We start from the raw sequence: 23,548 nt of genomic DNA, 5'->3' as shown, positions 1-23,548 counted from the left end.
TTTGTTTCACTCATGCAGAGGCTGCATGTATATAGCTCAGGTCTCTCCTAACTTTTTAACCTGTGACAGCCATACTAATGTTGTAGCCAAAAAAGCAACGTTCAGTCGCAAACCTAGGATTTAAGAAGCAGACTGGGTCTTGAGCGACAAAATTTTTACATTACAACAACAATAATAACAATCCAGTTTTATCAAAAAGGAACTACCCAACTAAATAAGCTTAAATAAGGTGCATACGATCCACATAAGAGTTGTGTAACCACTCGTTGAGAGGCTCTCCATATCCTACAAAACAGCCGGAGTTACCATTCTCAGTGACAAAAGGAAACCCAAATAGCTGAAGCAGATCATGCACAGACTGCCTAACAAGAGAAGTTCCGGTGATCTTGCTACGCCTTCCCCAGCCGGTAACAATGTCAATGCGATTAGGCGCCACGCCACCATATGCAATCATCTTCTTTCTGAACCAGGCCAGTGTCCTCGATACAGCTATCACAGCCGTCCCATTAGACATGACATGGAGATTGATGAGCCAGTAGGACTGCCGCTTCTGTGTAACTGCATGAGGATAGACATTATGTGCTGCAACATCCCAAACTAAACCAGCCTCCTCCTTGAGCCCAAACTTGTGGAGGAAGTCAATAACTGCATCTAAAAGGCCCCTCTTGCTCTCTCTGTCTTCTGCATGCATCAGATCCAAGAATTTGGTTGCATGGTCGCGCACATTCTGCCCGTCAGGCCCAGCTGATGGCATTGTAGACAAGAAGGAATGTGCAGGATGACCTGTCACCGACATAAGTTTGCGGCAGGAGCACATAGCCTCGTGTGATGATGTGTCTGCAGTGCAGCAGCTAAGCAACAAAGTATAGGTCTGAGATGAAGGATTAAGTCCTAAGCTCATCATGGACTGCAACACCCGGTACGCATCGGCAAACAGATGAACTCTGAGGAATGCACTTATCAAGGAATTGCATGTTGGGACGTTTGGTTTCAAGCCTGATTCCAGCATAGACTGATACCATCCCTGAGCCTTCACAATGTTCCCTGCCTTGCCCCACAAATCAATCAAAAGACCATAAACTGGCTCATCTGGAACCAAATTCTGTCTCGTCATCTCTGTAAAAACAGCTTCAGCTTCATCCAGATGCCCACAGTGGCCAAGTACCTCCATAATGATATTGTATGTTACCTTGTCAGGGCGGAAGCCTGCATTCTGCATGTCCCGGTACAGCTTCAGTGCAATAGAGAAATTCCTTGCCTTTGCATGCAGAGTTATCATGATATTGTAAGTAATTACATTAGGTACACATCCATTTGCAACCATCTCACAGAAGAGTTTGTAAGCAGGGGTTAGATGGCCAGCTTTTCCAAGGCAGTTGATGATCACACCATATGTGAACGTGTCTGGTGTGAGGCCAGCTTCAAGCATCCTGTGGTACATATCTATCGCAACATCAAAGAGCCCAGCTTTTGCATGGATGTCAATAAGGGTGCAGTATGTAACTCTATCAGGTTGACAACCTGCCTCCTGCATCTTATAGAAGAGGTTGACAGCCTCAGCAAGGTAATTAGCTCGCCCATAACTGTGAATAAGACGATTATATGTCACCACATTTGGTTGACACCTATCCCTCACCATCTCATCAAGCAACCTATTTATGGTTGCAAATTGCTGAGCATTCCCAAGAATGCCAACCATTGTTGTGTAGCAGTGCCCGTCATGCTTGTAACCTGGCTGACGTTTCAACCAATAGAAAAAGCCAAGAGCAACTGAATGATCTTTTATCAGTTTCAGCAATTGGTTTGCTTGGTAAGCATTCATGTTACAGCCCAGGTCTGAAAGAACTGCTTCTGCTGCAGGTCCCCACCATTTGAGATGTCTCAGAATGTCATACACATCTTCAGTTCCATTCCTAGCACTATTTACATAACTTACTTGTTTGGCCCATGGAGCTGGTCCCATATGTGTCCTCTTCGATTCCAAGGAGTTTCCACACAACTTATCCACAGAAGTACGCTGAACCTTGACTGTGTCTCTTCTTTCTGGCATCTTTTCTTTCCCATTGGAAGACTTTGGATTTGCCTCTCTCCTGTGTGCGTGCAATTTTGATCCCTGTGGTATATTCTTTCGCTGGTATTGATGATCTGATGCAGACATATCAGGAATTTCAGAATCTGCTTTGACAACATTGCTCACAAGGTTTTTTGATCCCCTTCTGGAATGCTGTTTGTCAGGCTTACTGCAGTCACCATGAGCATAAACAGTAGAAGTTGACCCCTTGTTAATGGATGACTTGCCAAGCTCTTGGTAGGGGCTAGATATTTTCGTAGTCTTGCCCTTCGAAGATTTTCCATTAGACCTCCCAGGGTCGACCATGAAATTCTGAGGTACAACATTTAAACCGTTCCCATCTGAGGTGGGGAGGTAATTTACTATATCAGAGATAAAGCCAACGGTTGCAAGACCTGCCCTGATGATCTGCTGTGTGAATAATGTTTGGGAATTGATTTTGTGTAGCTCGACATCATGCATGCTGCTACGCACATGGAGACTTTCATCCAGTTGCTCAGAGTTGGAAACAAGATGAAGATGAGGCAAAGGGGCTGGAAGGGCATTACTTTCGGTTTTTCCATTACCAGAAAAAACCTTTGGTACTATTGGAGGTTTTACTTTAGTTGAAGATATCAAGGTGGAAACGTCTGTTGAAAAATAAGCATGTGAGCTTTTGGACTGCTTTCCCAAGATGCAGTGCTCTTCATCAGAGCAACTAGATGCACTTCCATCCTGATTGTTGCTTCTTGAACCAGCAAGAACAAAAGACCTCGCACACTTGCAAATGGGAGCAACCTGTTTTAGTCTTAACATCATCTGCAAAACAGATTTCTATAGAAAAATGTAAGAAACATGTTGCTGAACAAGCGAATTAATATCTAACCTCAACCAAATATTTTATCTTCAGAATTCAATTTAAAATGCCAATAGTCAAATGTGATCCTCTTATCAACATTTAGAAGTAAGAAATCCAACAAAATCTAATAAAACTTTTCATTGTAAAATCAACTTGATTTATATCAAGAAACTTTATCCAGTCAGAATATATACTTTTCAATGAATGCATGATGTGATTATAGATCGAAGATTTGTTTTTCCTTTAAAAAGCACAATATCAATAAGAGAAGATGGCTCACAAGAAGAATCCAGACCCCAAGGGGAAAATTAACCCAAGGCGATTCCGTAAAGCGAGGAATTAACCACCAAGCTATACCTATTCCAGGAATGGTGAACCAAACATCACATCAACCAAGCAACTTCAGTTAAGTGGGCATTGGATTGCCATGGGAAAGGGTAACTTTTCTGGAAAATGTGTGAGCCCCATGCTTTTGCCCCTTACGGAAAATCAAGAGCTGGTAAATTTGTTTAAAAAAGGACCATTTCCTGAGAAAAAGAGTCCTCCCAAAGCGGTTCGATTTTTTTTCCCACAAAAGACATGTCATGCACATTAGTCAATGAAGAAGTCCCTAGTTCGTATAAATTACATGATGAAATTTACTCTAGTTAAAATTATTTTGTAGGAGTATCAAAAAGTTTGTCTATTCATCACCAAGTTGCACAACCAAGGGTGCTTTATTTTGTAGCTTTCTCTGATGATTGTCACGCAGAAAACTAAGGGACCAGCTTTATGTTCCTATCCTCTTATTTTCACTATGCAACAGAGATACTGCCATAATGTCTCTCTTCTAAAGCCCCCTGTAACACCATGAGCTCTTCTTCATACAAATTGTGTTTGTTCTATAGACTATGTAACCAGCACCGATTATGGGTAATACAGATTCAATTTAGCATTCCTCGAGATCTTCCACTGGTTATGTCCCAATGTGAAGCCGTGTAATGAGCCTGATAGCTAACACACTTCTCATCATTAATTGATAAAAAATGCAGCTTAATGACTCGCAATGAAAAGTAAACAAGTCTGGGACCTCTTACAACAAGAAAGTAGCAAAAAAAGTAAAACTAAACTTTATATTCATTTTTGGCAAAAACTATGTAAGTAGCAACATTTATAAAAGTTAAAAGATTTTAAAATAGAATAACACACAGCAGTCTATTCCCAAATACATATCTCCGTGTGTAATATTTTAATTATTTTATCAATCTCTCTTCCTATTCCATTCCATCCCATCCCTTTTTACCCAAAGATCTAGGTCATGCAACATTATGAAATCCAGGAAACAAGGTAATCCAGAATCTTATCTGATAATATGGATTTTCTTGGTTATTCATTTGGAAAGCTGAAAATCTTAATTAATAGCGTGATACATTACAAGGACAAAGCAGGAAAAGGAAAGAGCTAGAATAGACTCGTAGAGAAGACAAAGGTGTTGGGTAATGTGGCTTTGACTTGCTACATGGGACATGGGACCAACTTGGAGTCCCTTTCCTATGTCTCCAAGTAAACCCCATCTAAAGGAATTAATTGCAAGACTCCAAAAGAGATATGGAAAGGTAAGCCAACGGATTATTCTATTTTGAAAGTCTTTGAATGTCCTGCTTATGTTTATGTGCATAGTAGACAACGTTCCAAGTTAGATGATAAGTCTAAACCATGAATCTTTTTCGAATATGATAAGGGAGTGAAGGGTTACAAGTTATAAGATCCTAATTCGCATAAGATCATCATAAGCAGGGATGTTTTTTATGAGCATATGGTGAAAGCAAATAAGATGGATAACATGCAACAAAAAGATGGTGAGAAGAAACTTGTCATTGAGGTAGAGGTGGATGAGATTGATCCACCAAGGAAAAGTGTGATTTCTTCTCAAGAAGCTCCTAGCATGGTTCAAGAGCAAGAACAACCTTATAACTTATCAAGAGACAGAGAATGAAGGACCTAGAAGGCTCTAGTAAGGTACAGTTTTGAAGATATGTCTTTCGTTGCTCTAACTGTTGGTGTAGGTGATATATCATGCTATAAAGATGTTATGAACTAAAATGATAGCAATAAGTGAGTGTTGGTCATGACAGAAGAAATGGAGTCATTTCATAAGAATAAAACTTGAGACTTAGATGAGTTACCCAAGGGTAATAAAGCTAAAGGGTGCAAGTGAGTATTCAGGAAAAAAGAGGTTGCATCAGAAAAAATTGATGAAAAGTTCAGGGCTCGATTGGTGGCAAAGAGATTATTATAGAGAGAAGGAATCGACCATAATGAAGTTTTTCTACTGGTTGTGAAACACACATCGATTCGGGTGTGTTGGAGATGGTTGTCATGCATGATCTTGAGTTAGAGCAACTTAATGTGAAGACCGCATTCCTTCACGAATACCTAAAGGGAGAAATCTACATGTAACAACATAAGGGTTTCAAGGAACTATGCAAGGAGAGTCTTGTTTGCAGGTTAAAGAAATCACTTTATGGGTTGAAGAAATCTCCTCGACAGTGGTCTAAGTGTTTTAACTCTTACATAATTAAGGTTGGGTATACCTAAAGTGAATACGACAGTTCTATTTATTTTCGAGTTCTTGATGATGATCCATGTATTGTACTGATGTCATATGAAGGATCTAGGTGTTGTGAAGAAGATTATTTGCATGGAAATTTATAGAGACAAAAAGGTCAACAAGTTATGGGTTTCACAAAAGAAGTATGTTGAAAGGTACTTGAAAGATTCAATATAGAAAAAGTGAAACATATAAATACTCCTCTTGTTAGACATTTCAAGTTATCTAAGCACTTGTGTCCTAGCACAAAGAAAGAAGAAGCATACATGTCTAAGGTGCCATATGCGAATGCAGTGGGTTGTCTTATGTAAGTCACGGTATGTAGTAAGTCTAATATTTTACATGTTGTAGATGTAGTTAATGAGTATATGGAGAATTCAGGAAATGAGCATTGAAATGCAGTTAAATTGATTGTTTGATATTTACGGAGCACTACAATTGTTGGTATCATTGTTTACGCAGGGTAAGTCTTCATGTTATGTTAGAGGTTATGTTGATGTTGACTTTGCAAGGGACTTAGATAAAAGAAAATCCACCGGTGGTTATATATTTACTCTAGCAGGTGGGTCAGTGAGTTGGAAGTCTAGGCTTCAATCAGTGATTGTTATGTCCACGACTGAGACAAAATATATGGCAGCTTCAAAATCAACAAAAGAAGGAATATGACTTAAGGGTCTAGTTAATGAACTTCACATTTAGCAAAGGAAGGTGCAATAGTATTGTGATAGTTAGAGTGTGATTCATTGGCAGAGAATTTAGTAAGTCGTCCCAGGTCAACGCATATTGATGTGTGGTATCATAAGATTCGAAATATAATAGAAGATGAGGAGTTGGATTTAGTAAAGGTACACATGAAGGATAATCCAGTTGATATGATGACTAAGTTGCTTACAAGTGATAAGTTCAATAGGGATGGCAGTGCACCGGGGGGAAGCGGGGATCCATTCGAACCCACCCCGTTTGGGGCGGGGATGAAGGGCATGAAACAGGGATGGTGGTGAAAATAAAAACCCATGCGGGGATGAGCTTACACTTTCCCCTACTCCGCCTCGCCTCATCCCCTATCTCTATTAGTAAAATGACTAAAATACTCTTATTATTTAGTAAAATTACACATAACTCCTATATATATTCCTCATACTAAATTTCTAACCATAAAGCCTAAAACAACCCTTTTGGCTTCTTCAGTTCTCCTTCCTCTCTTTCTTCCGGTCGTCGCAGTCGACCCTTCTGGCCTCCTCGTGCTTCTCCACGTGACAACTCGACCCTCTCGGTGGCTCGGCCTCTCCTTCTCCTTCTCCTTCTCCTTCTCCTTCTCCTTCTCCTTCTAACGAACGCAACAATAGGAGACGGGGACGGTAAATTTGGCGAGATGCAGCAACGGGAATGGAGACAGGGACGAGGCCGGGTGCAGTGATGGAGACGAGGATGATAAATTTGAGACAGAGCGCGGGTAGAGGTCCAAAGTCACCCCCCCCCCCTCACAGGGATGAAGGTCACTATTTTAAGACGCGGTGGGGATGGATGTAAGTTTTCTCCAGAATCAATGATCAGGAAACTGCAGAGAAGAAAGAGAATGAGGCTGCAACCAATCACGTTTTTCCATAATGGAAAAATCATGATCTCTTCCTTTTAATACATGAAACAAAACCTAATACATGGCGCATGATTTTGGATCATGCACAACTTGCTCTTTAGGAACCAAAAACGACACTTTGTGAGTCCCTTAGTGAACAAATCAACCACTTGGTCTTTTGTTCTAACATAATGAGGCTCAATCTCTTTTTCCTCAATCTTCTGCCTGATAAAATGCTGATCAATCTCAATGTGTTTGGTCTTGTTGTGATGAATAGGATTAAGAGATATTTGGATAGCACTTTGGTTGTCACAAAGGAGAAAGAAACTAGCAATCGTCTCCTTTAACTCTGTTAACAAATGTCTAGTGCATGTTACTTCTGTCGTAGCAGCAGCCATCGGTATTCGGCTTTCGTGCTAGATCTAGCCATTGCCTTTTGTTTTCTACTACTCTAGGAAACAAGATGGGCACCAATGAAAACCTCGTATCCTGAAACTGACTTTCGATCATCAGGATCTCCAGCCCAGTCTGCATCTGAATAAGCAATGATGTCATCAGCAATACTTATGGATCTGCTTTTAGTGTACAAAAGTCCATCTCCAACAGTACTCTTCAAGTATCTCAGTATCATTTTTACTGCATCCATGTGTCCCGTTCTTGGCTCATGCATGAATTGAGAAACTTGATTGACTGAATATGTGATATCAGGCCTGGTGAATGTGAGATATTGAAGCATCCCCACTAAACTCCGATATTTGGTGAGATCATGATACAAGTCTTCGTCTTGCGTACTTAATTTCTGGTTAAGCACACTAGGAGTAGCAAGAGGTTTGCAGTCCTTCATTCCAGCCTTTTCTAACAGATCCAGGGTGTATTTATGTTGGGTCAAAGTAAGCTTATTTTCTTGATTATCCACCTCTACTCCAAGAAAGTACCGAAGATTTCCAAGGTCCTTCATTTTGAATCTTTGGCTCAGAAGATCTTTAGTCCCTTGAACATGGTTCTCACTACTTCCTGTAATAATTATATCATCGACATATATCAATAAGTGAAAAAGGTGCAAAAGGATCCGACCTGATCCACGTCGATCCATGTAAAGATTGTGTACAGCCATGTAACGTACCCAGACCGTCGGGTCTGGTTACACCAGACCCGGATCCATACTTCTGTATTGTAACATTATAAAAGCCCGTATCCTGAAACTGACTTTCGATCATCAGGATCTCCAGCCCAGTCTGCATCTGAATAAGCAATGATGTCATCAGCAATACTTATGGATCTGCTTTTAGTGTACAAAAGTCCATCTCCAACAGTACTCTTCAAGTATCTCAGTATCATTTTTACTGCATCCATGTGTCCCGTTCTTGGCTCATGCATGAATTGAGAAACTTGATTGACTGAATATGTGATATCAGGCCTGGTGAATGTGAGATATTGAAGCATCCCCACTAAACTCCGATATTTGGTGAGATCATGATACAAGTCTTCGTCTTGCGTACTTAATTTCTGGTTAAGCACACTAGGAGTAGCAAGAGGTTTGCAGTCCTTCATTCCAGCCTTTTCTAACAGATCCAGGGTGTATTTATGTTGGGTCAAAGTAAGCTTATTTTCTTGATTATCCACCTCTACTCCAAGAAAGTACCGAAGATTTCCAAGGTCCTTCATTTTGAATCTTTGGCTCAGAAGATCTTTAGTCCCTTGAACATGGTTCTCACTACTTCCTGTAATAATTATATCATCGACATATATCAATAAGTGAAAAAGGTGCAAAAGGATCCGACCTGATCCACGTCGATCCATGTAAAGATTGTGTACAGCCATGTAACGTACCCAGACCGTCGGGTCTGGTTACACCAGACCCGGATCCATACTTCTGTATTGTAACATTATAAAAGCACTGTTTTAGGTTACAATTTCATAACAGAAATCGTGACAGCCGAAGTCTTCTTTTGGATTCCTTCTTCGTCTCTCTCTCTCTCTCTCTCTCTCTCTCTCTCTCTCTCTCTCTCTCTCTCTCTCTCTCTCTCTCTCTCTCTCTCTCCCATTCTCTATTTTCTCTATACAGGTGAAAAACTAACATGGTATCAGAGCCGAGATCCGTCTAAAGGCTGAAAAGGATTCCGGCAAGGGCGACGTTCAGAAAATCGAGGTTTTTCGTTCCTCTCTCCCTTTCCTTCTGTTCATCTCCATTTCCTCTCCTCTTTACTCATTCGTCCCCTCTTTCTGAAATCCCCTGTGTACCCACATCTCGCGTGGGTTTTATTTCTTTGTCAAACTGTGATCCACGTGAACCCTATTCACGTGGGTTTTATATTTGGTGAATCTGTGATTCACATGAACCCTATTCACGTGAATCCAAACTGTGGGTGACTGTATTTCACGTGAATTGATTCACGTGAAACACCGAATCTTTCTTTAATTCTATTTGCTTGATCTTCTTTTGCCCAATCTTCTCTAAGTCTGTCTTTGCATATTCGAATATTACAGCTTTTTTTTATTCATTACTGCTATGCGGTGAAATTTACTTCTTGATTATCCATTTCTATTCTTGTCAAAAAAAAGGGGGTATATTTAACGTGTGAAGGTATTCTTCATCACGTCAATCTCAGTTTCTGCACTGTATAGAAAAGGTTCAGATACTGAGTTCCCTGAATCTGACAGCCTGCGATTCTCTATCCTTTACAAAAAAAGGAAGAAGAGGGTTGAACATTTCGTGGACACTCTTGTTGACATTCTCATTGATTTTCATTCTCAAATGGATCTTTATCTCTCCTAATCAAATCTTTCTTCAAGTTTTCTCAACCAACTCGTTTCTGAAAAGTTGAATACCTCAAATTTCTTGATTTGGAGGAGATAAATTATTCCTTTTATAAGGAGTCAAGGTCTCTTAAGTCACCTGAATGGAACCACTCAAGTCCCACCAAAATTTGTCCCGAGAGAAGAGAAAGATGATCAAGGAGCGAGTTCGATCGTATATGTCAAAAATGTAGAATTTCTTAATTGGGAAAGGAAAGATTAATCAGTTGTTGCATACATCACCTCAACCCTGTCTCAAGAAGTTCTAGTTGTCATCCCCGACAATTGTACAGCGCTACAACTCTGGGAGCGACTGGTTCAGACGTATTCGCAGGTTTCTCAAGCAAGGATGGTTTTCCTAAAAAGGAAATTTCAGTTCCTAAGAAAAGATTCCATGACCATCATGGAATATTTGAACAAGATAAAGACCATCACAGATCAGCTTGCAGTTATAGGATGTGTCGTAAGCGACAATGACATGGTGCAACAAACTCTGAGTGGATTGGGATCTGACTACAATATGATAGTCACTTCACTATTGTGCCTTCTTGCTCTTCCTACCTTCGATGAGTTACGAGCCAAATTGATTCAGTATGAAATGACTCTGAAGGGATTCTCTAAAGAAACTCATATTCACACAAATTCTCAAAAAGTTTTTGCTATAGGAGTGACTTATGGTAGAGGACGAGGAGGACAAGGGTGAAATAGACACGAAGGGCGTGGCCTGCTTTCCACTCCAAATATGTGGGCTCATGCGCAGGGATCAAGATTCATCCCCACTTGCTTCCTTTGTAACAAAAAGGGGCATATCAAGAAGAATTGTTGGCATAATCCAGAGAATAAAGGAAAGGGTCCACAGACAGAAACCAAAAGAAAGTTCATAAATACCAGAGACAGTGGAGCGATTAAAGATCTGCTGATATCTACCTTGTAAGAGTTGAAATTGAAGCAGAGTGATGAAGGCACTTAGTTTGTCGACTGAGGGGCAGCGACTCATGTGACAGGCGATGCAGGTAAAATTTTTAACCATATTCCTTATTTTGGAAAAAGTAAGATTGTCACTGAAGATGGATCCCACCATCCTGTTTCTCATGTTGGAAAAATTGTCATTCACATGTCACATTTCACTCTTACTCTTTCTGACGTTCTTCATGCTCTTGACATTAAGAAAAATATTGTCTCTGTCTCCAAACTTATTGGTGATAATAATGCTTCAGTTGAATTCACTCTCTTCTCTGTGCAGATCAAGGACCTACACACGAGGGAAACATTCGCTGAAGGAAAGAGACGAGGCAATATGTATGTCTTTGAAGAAGCTCCATGTCATGTTGTCGCCCTGCTCATCTGAATTTGAAGCCTTCATTAGAGTCGTGTTCATCCTTTTCTGCCAGTGTTTTTAGTATCTCTGAATGTAATAAGTCATTCTTATGGCATAGTCGGTTAGGACATTGTGGAAGTCATTTTATTGAGAAACTTGTCTCTAATAATCTCATTCCAAAAGAAAGTCTCAATGGAGATGAGAGCAGTCATAAATGTTCCAGTTGTCTTTCATGCAAGAGTCATGTATTGCCTTTCCATTTCATTAATAATAGAAATTCAAAACCTTTTGAGATTATTTGTTCTGATGTATGGGGACCCGCCCCAATTGTCTCTGGATCTGGGAGCAGATACTATCTAATCTTTGTTGATAGTTATTCTCGATACACTTAGATATATTTCATAAAGAATAAGTCGGAAGTCTTCTCTTTGTTTCAAAATTTTCTTTCCTTGGTCAAAAATCAATTTTCTGAGTCCATTCAATTTTTTCAATGCAATGGAGGTGGGGAATTCTCATCCCGTGATTTTATTTCTTTTCTTCGAAATAACGAAATAAGAAGAAAGGTGTACTGCCCTCACACTCCTCAACAAAATGGGATTGTTGAACGAAAACATATACATATCGTTGAAAGTGCCATGAGTATGCTTCATGACAGTAATCTTCCTATCAACCTATGGACAGAAGTCTTTCATTCTGCCGTGCATGTGATAAATAGACTGCCCACGGTTGTTCTGGAGAATAAGTCTCCTTATCACTGTCATTTTGGAGCTCATCCCAGTTATCATGATCTGCGTGTTTTTTGATGTGTTTGCTATGTGCATATTGATCAGTCCATGAGAAACAAGTTTCAAGACAAGGCCCAGAAGTGTAGGTTTGTGGGATATGCAGATGACTACAAAGGATATAGGTGTTATGATCTCACCAACAAACGTATCAGAATCTCAAGAAATGTTGTCTTTGATGTATGCCAACTGAAGTTTACTATCCTTTGTTGAGTTCAGAACTTTTTGCTAACTCCAATGAAGCATGTTCCTCAGATTGCATGCAGCAAGGAGAAGAGATGTTTAAGAACACTGGTACGTCGGGATCACAGAATGCAGAGGAAGTACCGAGCAGATACAAAGGTATTGTCTATTATAGACAGAGACCGACAGCATCAAGCCATTCAGATCATGTCTCAATCGGCAATCCGACTCCTTCTCATACTCTTGAGGTCAGAAAATCAAACTGCATACGACATCCCATTGACAGGTAGGTTAGCTATAACAACTTTCCTTGGATCTTCAACTCTTTTTAATTGCCCTCAATAAGGAAGATGAGCCCATCATGTACTACGAGACAGCCACTTCTACCAAGTGGGTAGAAGCCATGAATGATGAAATGCAAGCCTTGCATGAATGTGGAACCTGGGAAATTGTTCCGAGACCACCTGACAAAAATGTTGTCGGATGTAAATGCATCTACAAAATAAAGTACAAGTCAGATGAAGCCATTGAACGATACAAGGCAAGGCTTGTGGCAAAAGGATTCACTCAAGAAGCAGGGCAAGACTATGATGAGACCTTTAGTCCGGTTGTAAGAATGGGAACAATTCGAATTATTATTTCTCTGGTTGTTGAACATGGATGGAAGTTGAGTCAGCTTGATGTGAAAAATGCATTCTTGCATAGGGACTTGAAGGAGGAAGTATACATGGAGCAACCCCCTGGATATCAAGAACAAAATTGTAAGGTTAAAAAGAGCTATCTATGGTCTGAAGCAAGCATCTCGCTCATGGTTTGATAGCTTCTTGCTAGAGATTCAGAAACATGGATTTTTACGTTTCATGTTGGACCACTCATTATTTATTTTTAGAAGTCAGACTGTGACCACTCTGTTATTAATTTATGTCGATGATATTGTCATCATAGGAAACTCTGCGGCCCACATCCAAGAAGTAAAAGACTTGCTAGGTCAGAGGTTCAAAATGAAAGATCTTGGAGTTCTACGTTATTTTCTTGGTGCAGAAGTTGATAATCAGGCTCATGGCTTGACACTCACTCAGCACAAGTACACCGTAGACGTTCTCAGCAAGGCAAGCATGAAAGACTGCAAACCTCTGGGAACTCCGAGTGTGCTTCATCAAAAACTTAGCGCTCATGATGGAGATCTGTGTGATGACCCACCAGGTATCGAAGCATAATAGGAATATTAAAGTACCTCATATTCACTAGACCTAATATTGTTTATTCAGTCAATCAAGTGTCTCAATTTATGCATGCGCCACGTACTGGACATATAGAAGCGGTCAAGAGGATCCTTAGATATCTGAAAGGGACTATTGGGGATGGATTGATATATTCACCACAGTCATATGGCAAAGATGAGCACGGACTCACTGTATATTGTGATGCAAACTGGGCAGGAGATCCTGATGAACGAAGATCTACATCAGGATATTGTGTTTTCATTGAAAGAAATTTAGTCTCTTGGAGCAGTAGAAAACAAAAGGTCATCGCTAGATCAAGCACTGAGGCTGAGTATAGATCTATGGCTACTGCTACTGCCGAAGCCACATAGATCAGGCATCTACTAACTGAAGTAGGAGAAAAGATCTTCCATACTACCTTGCTATGTGACAACCAAAGTGCTATCAACATGTCATTCAATCCAGTACATCACAATCGTGCTAAGCACATTGAGATCGACCAACACTTTGTGAGACAAAAGGTTGAAGAAAAAGAGATTGAGCCTGAGTTCGTCAATACTGAAAGACAAGTTGCAGACCTATTTACCAAAGGGTTAACAAAGGATCATTTTTGGATGCTTAAAGGCAAGTTGTTCATGGTCCAAAACCATGATCAACTTGAGGAGGGGTGAAAAAGGTGCAAAAGGATCTGACCCGATCCACGTCGATCTATGTAAAGATTGTGTACATCCATGTAACGTACCCAAACTGTTGGGTCTGGTTACACCAGACCCGGATCCATACTTCTGTATTTTAACATTATAAAAGCACTGTTTTAGGTCACGATTTCATAACAGAAATCGTGACAACCGAAGTCTTCTTTTGGATTCCTTCTTCGTCTCTCTCTATCCCTTTCTCTCTTTTCTCTATACAGGTGAAAAACTAACAATAAGAAGGTAGTAAACTCCTTACCTCGATGAATAAAAAGAGAATGATCCAATTGCGATTGATAAAAACCATGTCTTTGAATTTCTAGGGAGAAACTCTCAAACCAAGATCGAGACGCTTGTTTCAGGCCATAGAGTGCTCGATTTAATCTGCAGACATACTCCTTTCAATCCCCTTCTATATATCTTGGCGGTTGTTCCATGTATACTTCTTCCTTCAAATCCCCATAAAGAAAAGCATTATTCACATCTAGCTGGCTTATTCTCCAACCATAATCTACAGCCAATGAAAGAACAATGTGAATTGTGCCCATTTCATGACTGGACTAAAAGTTTCATCATAATCCTGTCCAAATTCTTGGGTGAATCCCTTTGCTACGAGACGAGCTTTGTATCGCTCAACACTCCCATCCGGTTTGTATTTGATCTTGTAAACCCATCGCGACCCAACAACATTCTTATCTGAAAGTCGAGGAACAATTGTCCATGTTTGACATTGGTACAAAGTTTTCATCTCTTCATTCATGGCTTGAATCCATTTCTTGAAGTTAATAGCTTGATGAAAATGTCTAGGCTCAGTCTCTTTCTTAATCTGAGACAAATATAACTGAAAATCCATGGTGAAATTCTCATAACTAACCCACCTTTCAATAGGATGTCGGGCTCTGTCTGATCGTCTAATTGGGAGTGCCACTGTATTAGAAACTGGAGAAGTAGTGGTGTCATTGGGCGAATAAGACGTAAGAGCTTCTTGTTCAATATCATTCGGGGCCAAAAGGGACCTTTCTCTTCTCCTATAAACTTGCCCAGCAAACTTATTAATCTCTAGAGGATTGTCTATTTCAAGTTCATGTATTCTATTGTTTCCATCTTGACAGGATATCCCTTGAGCACAAGAGGAAGAGCACTCATTGCTTGTTTCAGGAAAAAGCTCTGCACTAAGCCATGGATCATAGAAAAGAGCATTCATATTGGTTTGGGCAGAAACATATTCTCCATCTCCAAAATCATTTTCATCAAAAACTACATTTCTAGATATCTTTATTCGCCTGCTGTCAGGATCATAACATTTGTACCCTTTATGGTGATTTGCATATCCAACAAATCTGCACTTTGATGCCTTAGCCTGAAACTTATTTCGCAGAGAAGAATCAATATGAACATAACACATGCAGCCAAAAAAATTTAGTTCATCATAATTAGGATGCTTTCCAAATAAAACGAAATAAGGTGATTTATTTTCTAAAATCTTTATGAGCAGGCGATTAATAATGTAAACAACAAAATGAAAAGCCTTTGTCCATAATCCTATGGAAACATGACTTCTGTGCATCATGCTCATAGCGCTCTCCACAATGTGACGATGTTTCCGTTCTGCAAATCCATTCTGTTGAGATGTATGCGGACAAGATACTCTATGATTTATTCCACTATCTTGGAGGTAATTGATAAATTCCCTAAAATATTTCCCCCACCATCACATTGGAAATGTAAAATATTACAAGAAAAATGAGTTTTAATAAATGCATGAAAACAACGAAAAATAGAAAAGACTTCTGATTTATTCTTCATGAAGTATATCCAGGTGAAATGAGAGAAATTATCGATAAAAATAACATAATATCTGCTACCAGAATTAGAGGAATCAGGAGTCGGTCCCCACACATCAGAACAAACGATTTCAAAAGACCTTGAAGCTCTCTCATTTATTGAATGGAATGGAAAGGAAGAACATGACTCTTACACAGTTGACAACTGGAACATATTTTATCATCTAATCTAGGAATCAAACTAGATTCAAGAATAAGCCCATTAGATACCAGTCGTTCAACAAAGACTCAACCACAATGACCAAGACGAGAATGCCAAAAATCAGGCTTATTACATTTATTTGAAGATTGCAAACTAAACACACGCATACTCTTTGACGACATAGACTGAGGAGACTTCAAGGTAGGTCGGACACAAGTAGAAGGATCCTCCTGGAAGATATACATATTTTCCCGGCGTTCCTCTCTAGCGAACGTCTTCTTCGTTTGTAGATCCTTGACATAAGCAAAAGACGGAGTAAATTCAACGGAAGAATTGGTATGATCAACAAGCTTAGAAACGGAAACTATATTTTTCTTAATATCTGGGGCATGCAGGACATTGGAAAGATGAAGTGGGGATTTAGACAAGGGAATAGAAACATTTCCAATGTGAGTGATGGGATGGTGTGACCCATCTCCAGTGACTGTTACTTTTTTCAAAACAAGGGTTAAAGTAGAGAATTTACCCGCATTACTTGTGACATGAGTAGCTGCCCCTGAATCAATGTACCACACTCATTTATCATCGCGCTTCAGATCAAGTTCAGAAAACGTGGCCAAGAGAAGCTCTTTCACATCTCCACCAAACTTTGAAGAGTTCTCTTTTCGTCCTGATGAGCTCTCACTCTTTTGGAACTTTCCTTTGTTCTGTGGATTGTGCCAACAAATTGGCTTTGACGTGACCTCGCTTGTTACAGAGATAACATGTGGGTACATTTTTCACATTATAAATAGGTGTAACATTCGAAGTAGGAAGTAACCCATGCCCCCCGGAGTACCTCGTCCTCGTCCTCTGCCGCCTCCAAAGTTACTATCCCCACGTCCCTGACCAAAAGAAATCACAGTAGCAAGAACCTGTCCACCAGTCTCATGTGACATCCCCTTCAAAGTCATCTCATATTGAAGTAGTTTTGCTTGCAAGTCCTCAAATAATGGTAAGTCGGGTAGACATAGCAGTGAAGTCAAAAGGACATGAAATTTCAGTCCCAAGCCATTCAAGGTTTGCCTAACTTTGTCTTTATCTGTCACTTCAGACCCTACAACGGTTAGTTGATCACTGATGCTCTTAACCTTGTTCAAGTACCCCATGACGAACATGGAGCCCTTAGTCAGGAGTTGAAATTCACGCTAAAGAAAAGAAATTTTAGCCTCTGATATCTAAGAGTATGTCTTTACCAGCTTGTCCCACAATTCCTTTGTTGAACACTCATCTGGAATTCCCACCAATACTTCTTTAGAGATAGTAGAAATAATAAAAGCAATTGCAGCTTGATCACGCTTCATCCAAATCTCGTATTGGGGATTTAGAATTTGTTGTATAAAATCAGTCTCATTTCCATCCTTAGTTTCTTGGATGATAAATTCTGGAGCTGAAATTGATCCATTTAGATGTCCAGAGAGACCTTGGCTTTTAATGAAGGAAAGAAGTTGTCTTTTCCAGATCAAAAAATTGTAATTGGTAAGCTTTTCAGAAATTAGTTAGCCAAGGAAATTGGATGAGAGAAATGAATGAGAAGAATCCATGACTTAAATTTTTTTTTTTTGACGTGGGCAATTAGTATGCAAAATTGTCACAGACCAAAATGCAACAAATAAGACTCATCCCCCACCTTTTTTTTTAAAGGAGAAAGCTCGAGTATTCAACGTGAATGTGAAAAGTTAGATCTGATACACATATCTAATTTGATTGCATCAAGGAAGTGACAAATATGAAGATTATATTTTTTTTATGAGATTGCACACAACAGTAATGAATACGAAGAGTAACAGGTGAAACCGAGACTGCAGACTGATTCTAACCAATAGTCAGATTTAATGCACCGATCTGGGAAAAAGCGTGAGGTGTCAGATCTGTCACACAGATCCGGTGAACAACGAGAATGAGTTTGACGCAAAACTACAAAGGAATACCGTGAAACTGGTTTGGGTTTGTCGTGAAACTGATTTGGGTGAAAAGGAACTCGACCCAAATCAGTTTGATGCAAAATTGATACCAAAAATGTCGTGAAACTGATTTGAGAATAAAAGGGTTGTCGTGAAACTGATTTGATGCAAACCCAAATCAGTTTCAGGAAAAGAGGAAGATTTGAAACTGATTTGATACAAACCAGATGGCTGAAAAATACTAGTCAGATGTCTGATCTGATCTGTGTATCAGATCTGAATGGAAGGATTAATAAGAACGAGAATCTAGAGAGGAAGGAATAGATGAAAACAGAATATTAAAGATGAAGTGCAGAATGAAAAAAAGCAAAACAGTAGAAGACGAGAGAGGAGATAGAAAAGGGAATAAGATCTCTTAGAGACACACCTGCTGGAAAAACTTTAAGCCTTCGGATCAGACTTGCTCTAATACCATGTAAGTTTTCTCTAGAATCAATGATCAGGAAACTGCAGAGAAGAAAGAGAATGAGGTTGCAACCAATCACGGTTTTCCATAATGGAAAAATCATGATCTCTTCCTTTTAATACATGAAACAAAACCTAATACATGGCCTTTTACAAGTAACCCTAATAAGTTACAAGTATTTACAAGTATGTCCAATATATGTTGGACATGTTACACAAAAGTAGTTTGGATCCGGATCCAGATCCAAACTTAAATACAAACACAAATGCCCGATATATGTCCTGTCTAACAATGGACACCTTGTCCCCGGCACCTGCCTCGGTTCACTACCATCCCTAAAGTTCAGGCACTGCTTGGACTTGGTTACTGTTTCAGGTTAGAAGCATGGGCCCCAAAGAGAGGAGCATTGAAGGTGAGAAAGAATTTTTTACATGGGTGATGGCAAGCCAAACCCAAGGTAGAGATTGTTGGGTAATATGGCTTTGACTTTCCACATGGGGCATGGGACCCACTTGGACTCCCTTTCCTATGTCTCCAAGGAAACCCCAACGTATTAGGGGTTTCTCTCTTTGTTTTGGAAACTACCCATATGAGGGTATTTTGGGAACCCACAAAAGTGGTGGTAATTAAAAACCTATATGAGAGGGTGGTTCCAATGTGGGATCTTTTATGAGAGGAAAACTAAGAGAAAAAGAAGGAAGAAAAAGAGAGGCTTAAGGCATATTGAGTCTCTCTTGTACATGGTGGGTGAGGGTTCTTGTTCACAAGTGTGAAGGATAGCTTGTTTGGATTGCAACAAGGGAGGAGAAAGAAGGTGGGGCAGACTTCGTTTTGACTTGTCGGATCGAGAAATTTCTTCTTGTTCTTGAGAGCCCTGAAACATTGTGTACTTGTTGGTTTCAATAAAGATTTCTCTCATACTCTCCCCATGGACGTAGGCGATTTCGTCGAACCACGTAAATTCAGAGTCTTGTGTGCTTGATTGTTTTCTTGTTCTTTCATTACATCGTGTTTTTGCACATTTCCCGCACCCACAAAAGGAAGAACAAAGAATTGCCAACAAATTCACCCTATAAAAAAAAAATCTTTGGCAAACCAAGTCAGCCATAATATGCTTTCCAAACTTTCTCTAGCAATAAGAGGTTTCTAGAACAATGTTGATCAAATGAGAAGTCCACAATCTCAAGCCAATAGCCTAACCAAAGATTGCTTTTCTATGCAGAAAAGACATGTATCGATAATTATGATCTTACATATGGAAAATTCCTTCATATCTCATTCATCCCCAACAAGATGTCTTTTCTATGCACCAGTGGAAAAAAAAAACACAGGGCATGACATGGTTCATATATGATTTCATTATTAAACAAAAACCAAAAACCCATTTTGTGATATAGTTTGTCTATTCCATGACCAGAACAAAGGGAGATACACGTTGCACCACGATTTTGAATCAGAATAGAGATTTCAAGAAATGCCAGATCTATTTACTCTATATAATCGAACCTGATCTGGTGTATCATAAGGTATTTGCCTTTTCTACTGATTCCTATGAGTTGGATAAAAAAAAAATCTTGAATGATGTATTCAACTCAAGGGATGAATCTAAAAAGAATCTTCATTGGTTCTACCTCATATTTTTTATGTTTATCCCCATTCCTTTTATTATAGATACAAAACAAACCAATTAACCAAGTTATTTGATGAGATATTTTTGTTTATCCTTGTTTCTCTCTCCAAATTACTACAAGTTGATCCTGCCCCTTTTTTCCTAATAGGAAATGGAGTTTTCTATTTTATTAGTAGTGTTACTAACATGATAGAAAATGACATGATGATAATCTTTCATCTTCGTAAAAAGAAAGTCCTTGCTGAAGCCTTATGTTTACAATTGTAGTTTAAGTAAGATCAAAATTTGTATGACATTTTTTTTAATAGAATTGAACTTGAAAAAACAAAAAGGAAGAACTTTGTTTTCAATGAGGTTCAGTATTCACATGAAAACCTAGAAAAGAAATGGAGGAAAACAAAAGACTGAGGCAAGTGATACAGGGAATTTTTTGGCCATGGAAGTAATGATACGGAACCCCTTAGTAGAAAGGTATTCCAGTCTAGGCTGAAGATGGCACACTTCTCAGAACCATCCAGGCTCACTTGGTCAGTGTATTGGAGTTGCAGTTGCTACATAATTCACAAACATGAAAATTTGAACCTAACTTTTCATCCTTGTTGACATCACTTATCCATCCAGACAAGGAAAAAGTGAGCAAGCATCATCTGTATAGAGCTGTGTATCTAATACCAGAAACAACACCTGGTAAACAAGTAACAAATGAGACACTATTTTTAATTCAGCGATGATAATAAGACAATTTTTTCCAGTTTATGCATAAAATTCACAATTCCTTACATGTTACAATATAATAACACTTTGTAACCTCATTGGTATTTAATTCTTGTTAAAAATTAGCACAAAGCATGGATCACTTCAAAGTTCAACGTAATAGTCAAAATTTCTCAAAAAGATAATTCATCAAATCATGTTACAAGAGAAGCTATGAAAATCCCCCACCCTCTCTCTGATATATATATATATATATATATATATATATATATATATATATCCAAAATAAAGAGATATCCGCCACTAAAATATCAGCTTTAAATTGAAAAAACACAACTAAAAGAACTGCACAAGCAAACCATTCTATCTGATACTGAGAACCTTTTATAGGCCATGAGAGAACATAAGCACTCTAGTCTTGGTACAATTGCCTAAAGGAGCCATGTTTTGCAGGTTACAACATAGGCACTCCAAAATCCTTAATTTAGTAGTGTCAATGCTGGTATTTCTAAATGCTGGTGGTAGGTGCTTCTCGGAGCTGTCACACAGAAACATGTTAGATGATATCTAGGATACACTATATGCATCAATAGATAGTTTATATTTTCTACATTTTTCCTTCATGCGTTAGTGGAGCTCTACATGTGCAATTTATATGCCATTAGATATTGTGTATTTGTGTGTTTGTGCATGTGTTTGCCTGTGAAACATACACAAGACAGCTGCACCGCTAGGCAAAGGTGTTATAGTTGGAGATACCATTGTTTTCAGTACAGAAGTTCCTATATCAATGGAAATGTCCTGCCTCTTAGTGCACTTTGAGCTATTGATTTATGTAATAGGGAGAAACCAATTAAGTTTACGACAAAACCTAAAATTCAATCACTGATTCAATCTGAGTACCTAACTGGCGAGACCTAAACAGAAAACCGAAGATTAACGAAGGCAGGTGATTGAATTCAGTGGTTCCTACCAGCAACCTGTGCTTACTAGGCATAGTTTACAGGATCACAAATTAATCCAACAATCATATGATGATCATAAAAGGCTGAAATCAACTTAAAATAAACAAGAAATCACTGGGGAAGCAATTTACGAATGTTATCAAGGGTTTGGACATAATCTAGTTCAAAGGCCCAGAAAACGAACCCTGCAGACCAAATGAGTCATAACAAAACATTTTTTCACAAAGTTTAACCAATGTTATCAAGGGTTTGGACATAATCTAATTCCAAAGCAGAGAAAACGAACCATCCCCACTGAATCCAGAGCCATAAGAAAACATCTTTTTACAAAGTTTAACCAATTTTATCAAGGGTTTGGCCATAATCTAATTCAAATACCCAGAAAATGAACCTTGCCCATCGAATTAGAACCATAAGAAAACAACATTCACTAAGTCCAAACCTTGCCACTCCTTGCTTTAAAGAACAATATCAATTTGACTAATTGGTTCAACAATTTACAGCCAAAAAGATAAATAGAGATGAAGGAATGGCTACAATACCCCTTGTTTGTCGCCAATTCTATTGAGGCATAGCGTTCACCTGGAGACACACAATCAGCAGAATCATAGAATCAAATACCAGGAATCGAAATTTATTCACTACATCCCCAAAGGCATAGAAAAACAAACAAAGAATATAAAGGTGGGTCGAGCTGGAATCACGACGTAGACTGTCAATGGACCAGCCCAACAACAAGGTAACACTTAAATCACCACACCTCCCCTCATTTCTCTTAATCCTACCTTCCACCGTCTGTGATAGTTCGTATAACAAACTTTACCCCATCCCCCATCAGAAAAAAAAAGCAAAAAGAGCATGAAGAATGCACTGATTTGCAATACCATGCTCTTTCATACGCTTGGTATGAAGACTAATGACGATAAACTAAAGCTGAAAGAGAGATATTGGCAATAGTCAATCACCCACAAACAAAAGAGAGAGAGAGAGAGAGCGTGTGTATACCTTCTTCAAAGGTATCCAGTGGTCACCATCATCATCATCATCCAACTGATGTCTGGGAATGGAGAGAGGGCTGCACCAGTTGTGGTTCCAATCATCCTGGAAGCAACTCTCTGTCTCTTTCTCTCTCTCCCCAGCCAGAAAACTAATGAAGTTTCCCAGCAAACGGGGGAGAAAGAATGACTGGTTCTGCCTGGACGATGGAAAAGGGGGGTAGATTTTTCCTTTTTCTTTCTTTGCTTTTTTCTACTGGGAAGCGGGGGTGAGACAAACCCACCAACTTTTTTTCTTTTCTTTTTTATTTTTTAATAAAAATTAGTGTGGTCTGGTCGCCTTATTATTTTCTCCTACTTTTCTTATTAAAGTTTATGGTGTGTCGATATTTTGATTAGGGGGTGTAAACGGGACTGGTTTACCCGGACTCGACCCGGACAAACCCTATAGGTCCAGGTATGGTGACAAATAAGTCCGATTCAGACATGGTCTTGAGTATAGTTTGTGATATTTTATACCAGACCCGGACCCGACCCGAGTTCTGATTAAGACCCACAAATTTCAATGTAAAAATGATAAAAATTATTATTTTACCAGGTATGGTCCAGACTGTAAGTTTGGAAATTAGTGTAGTACGGAATCAGCGGTCTATATTATATCTCATAATTAGAAAATAAATGTTTTTTAATACAGCTGTAAGTTTGGAAATTTTGGTAGCTCCAGTTGTTTGTTCCACCTGTAAATAACCCAAAATAACTCTCCTTTTTTTTCCGCTAGGC

At 39.1% G+C, this 23,548-nt stretch overlaps 1 protein-coding gene across 4 annotated transcripts; it reads right to left on the bottom strand.

Moving 5' to 3' along the window:
• On the bottom strand, nucleotides 1-23,018 carry LOC149830470 (pentatricopeptide repeat-containing protein At1g74750-like). Of its 4 annotated transcripts, none has more exons than XM_090016532.1 (3): nucleotides 22,779-23,018; nucleotides 22,316-22,355; nucleotides 1-2,884 (listed from the first exon to the last, which is right to left on the bottom strand). In XM_090016532.1, the coding sequence occupies exon 3, from the start codon at nucleotides 2,867-2,869 to the stop codon at nucleotides 221-223; it is 2,649 nt and encodes an 882-aa protein (XP_089872658.1). In that variant the 5' UTR covers nucleotides 2,870-2,884; nucleotides 22,316-22,355; nucleotides 22,779-23,018; the 3' UTR covers nucleotides 1-220. The 4 variants fall into 4 exon arrangements, with proteins under 4 accessions (XP_089872658.1, XP_089872659.1, XP_089872660.1 ...); XM_090016533.1 differs by having other exon boundaries at nucleotides 1-2,869; nucleotides 22,779-22,984; XM_090016534.1 differs by lacking the exon at nucleotides 22,316-22,355 and having other exon boundaries at nucleotides 22,779-22,984.
• Between the last annotated feature and the right edge of the window lie 530 nt (nucleotides 23,019-23,548).

Source organism: Nuphar pumila, chromosome 8 (assembly GCF_984573655.1).
Source record: "Nuphar pumila chromosome 8, dmNupPumi1.hap1.1, whole genome shotgun sequence".
NCBI lineage: Eukaryota > Viridiplantae > Streptophyta > Magnoliopsida > Nymphaeales > Nymphaeaceae > Nuphar > Nuphar pumila.
The sequence above is the reverse complement of the archived record's forward strand: the minus strand, read 5'-3'. Positions and strand labels throughout refer to the sequence as shown.

What these genes read in the sequence shown, in the direction of transcription:
- LOC149830470 (XM_090016532.1), bottom strand. Translation starts at nt 2,869, where the DNA reads ATGATGTTAAGACTAAAACAGGTTGCTCCCATTTGCAAGTGTGCGAGG.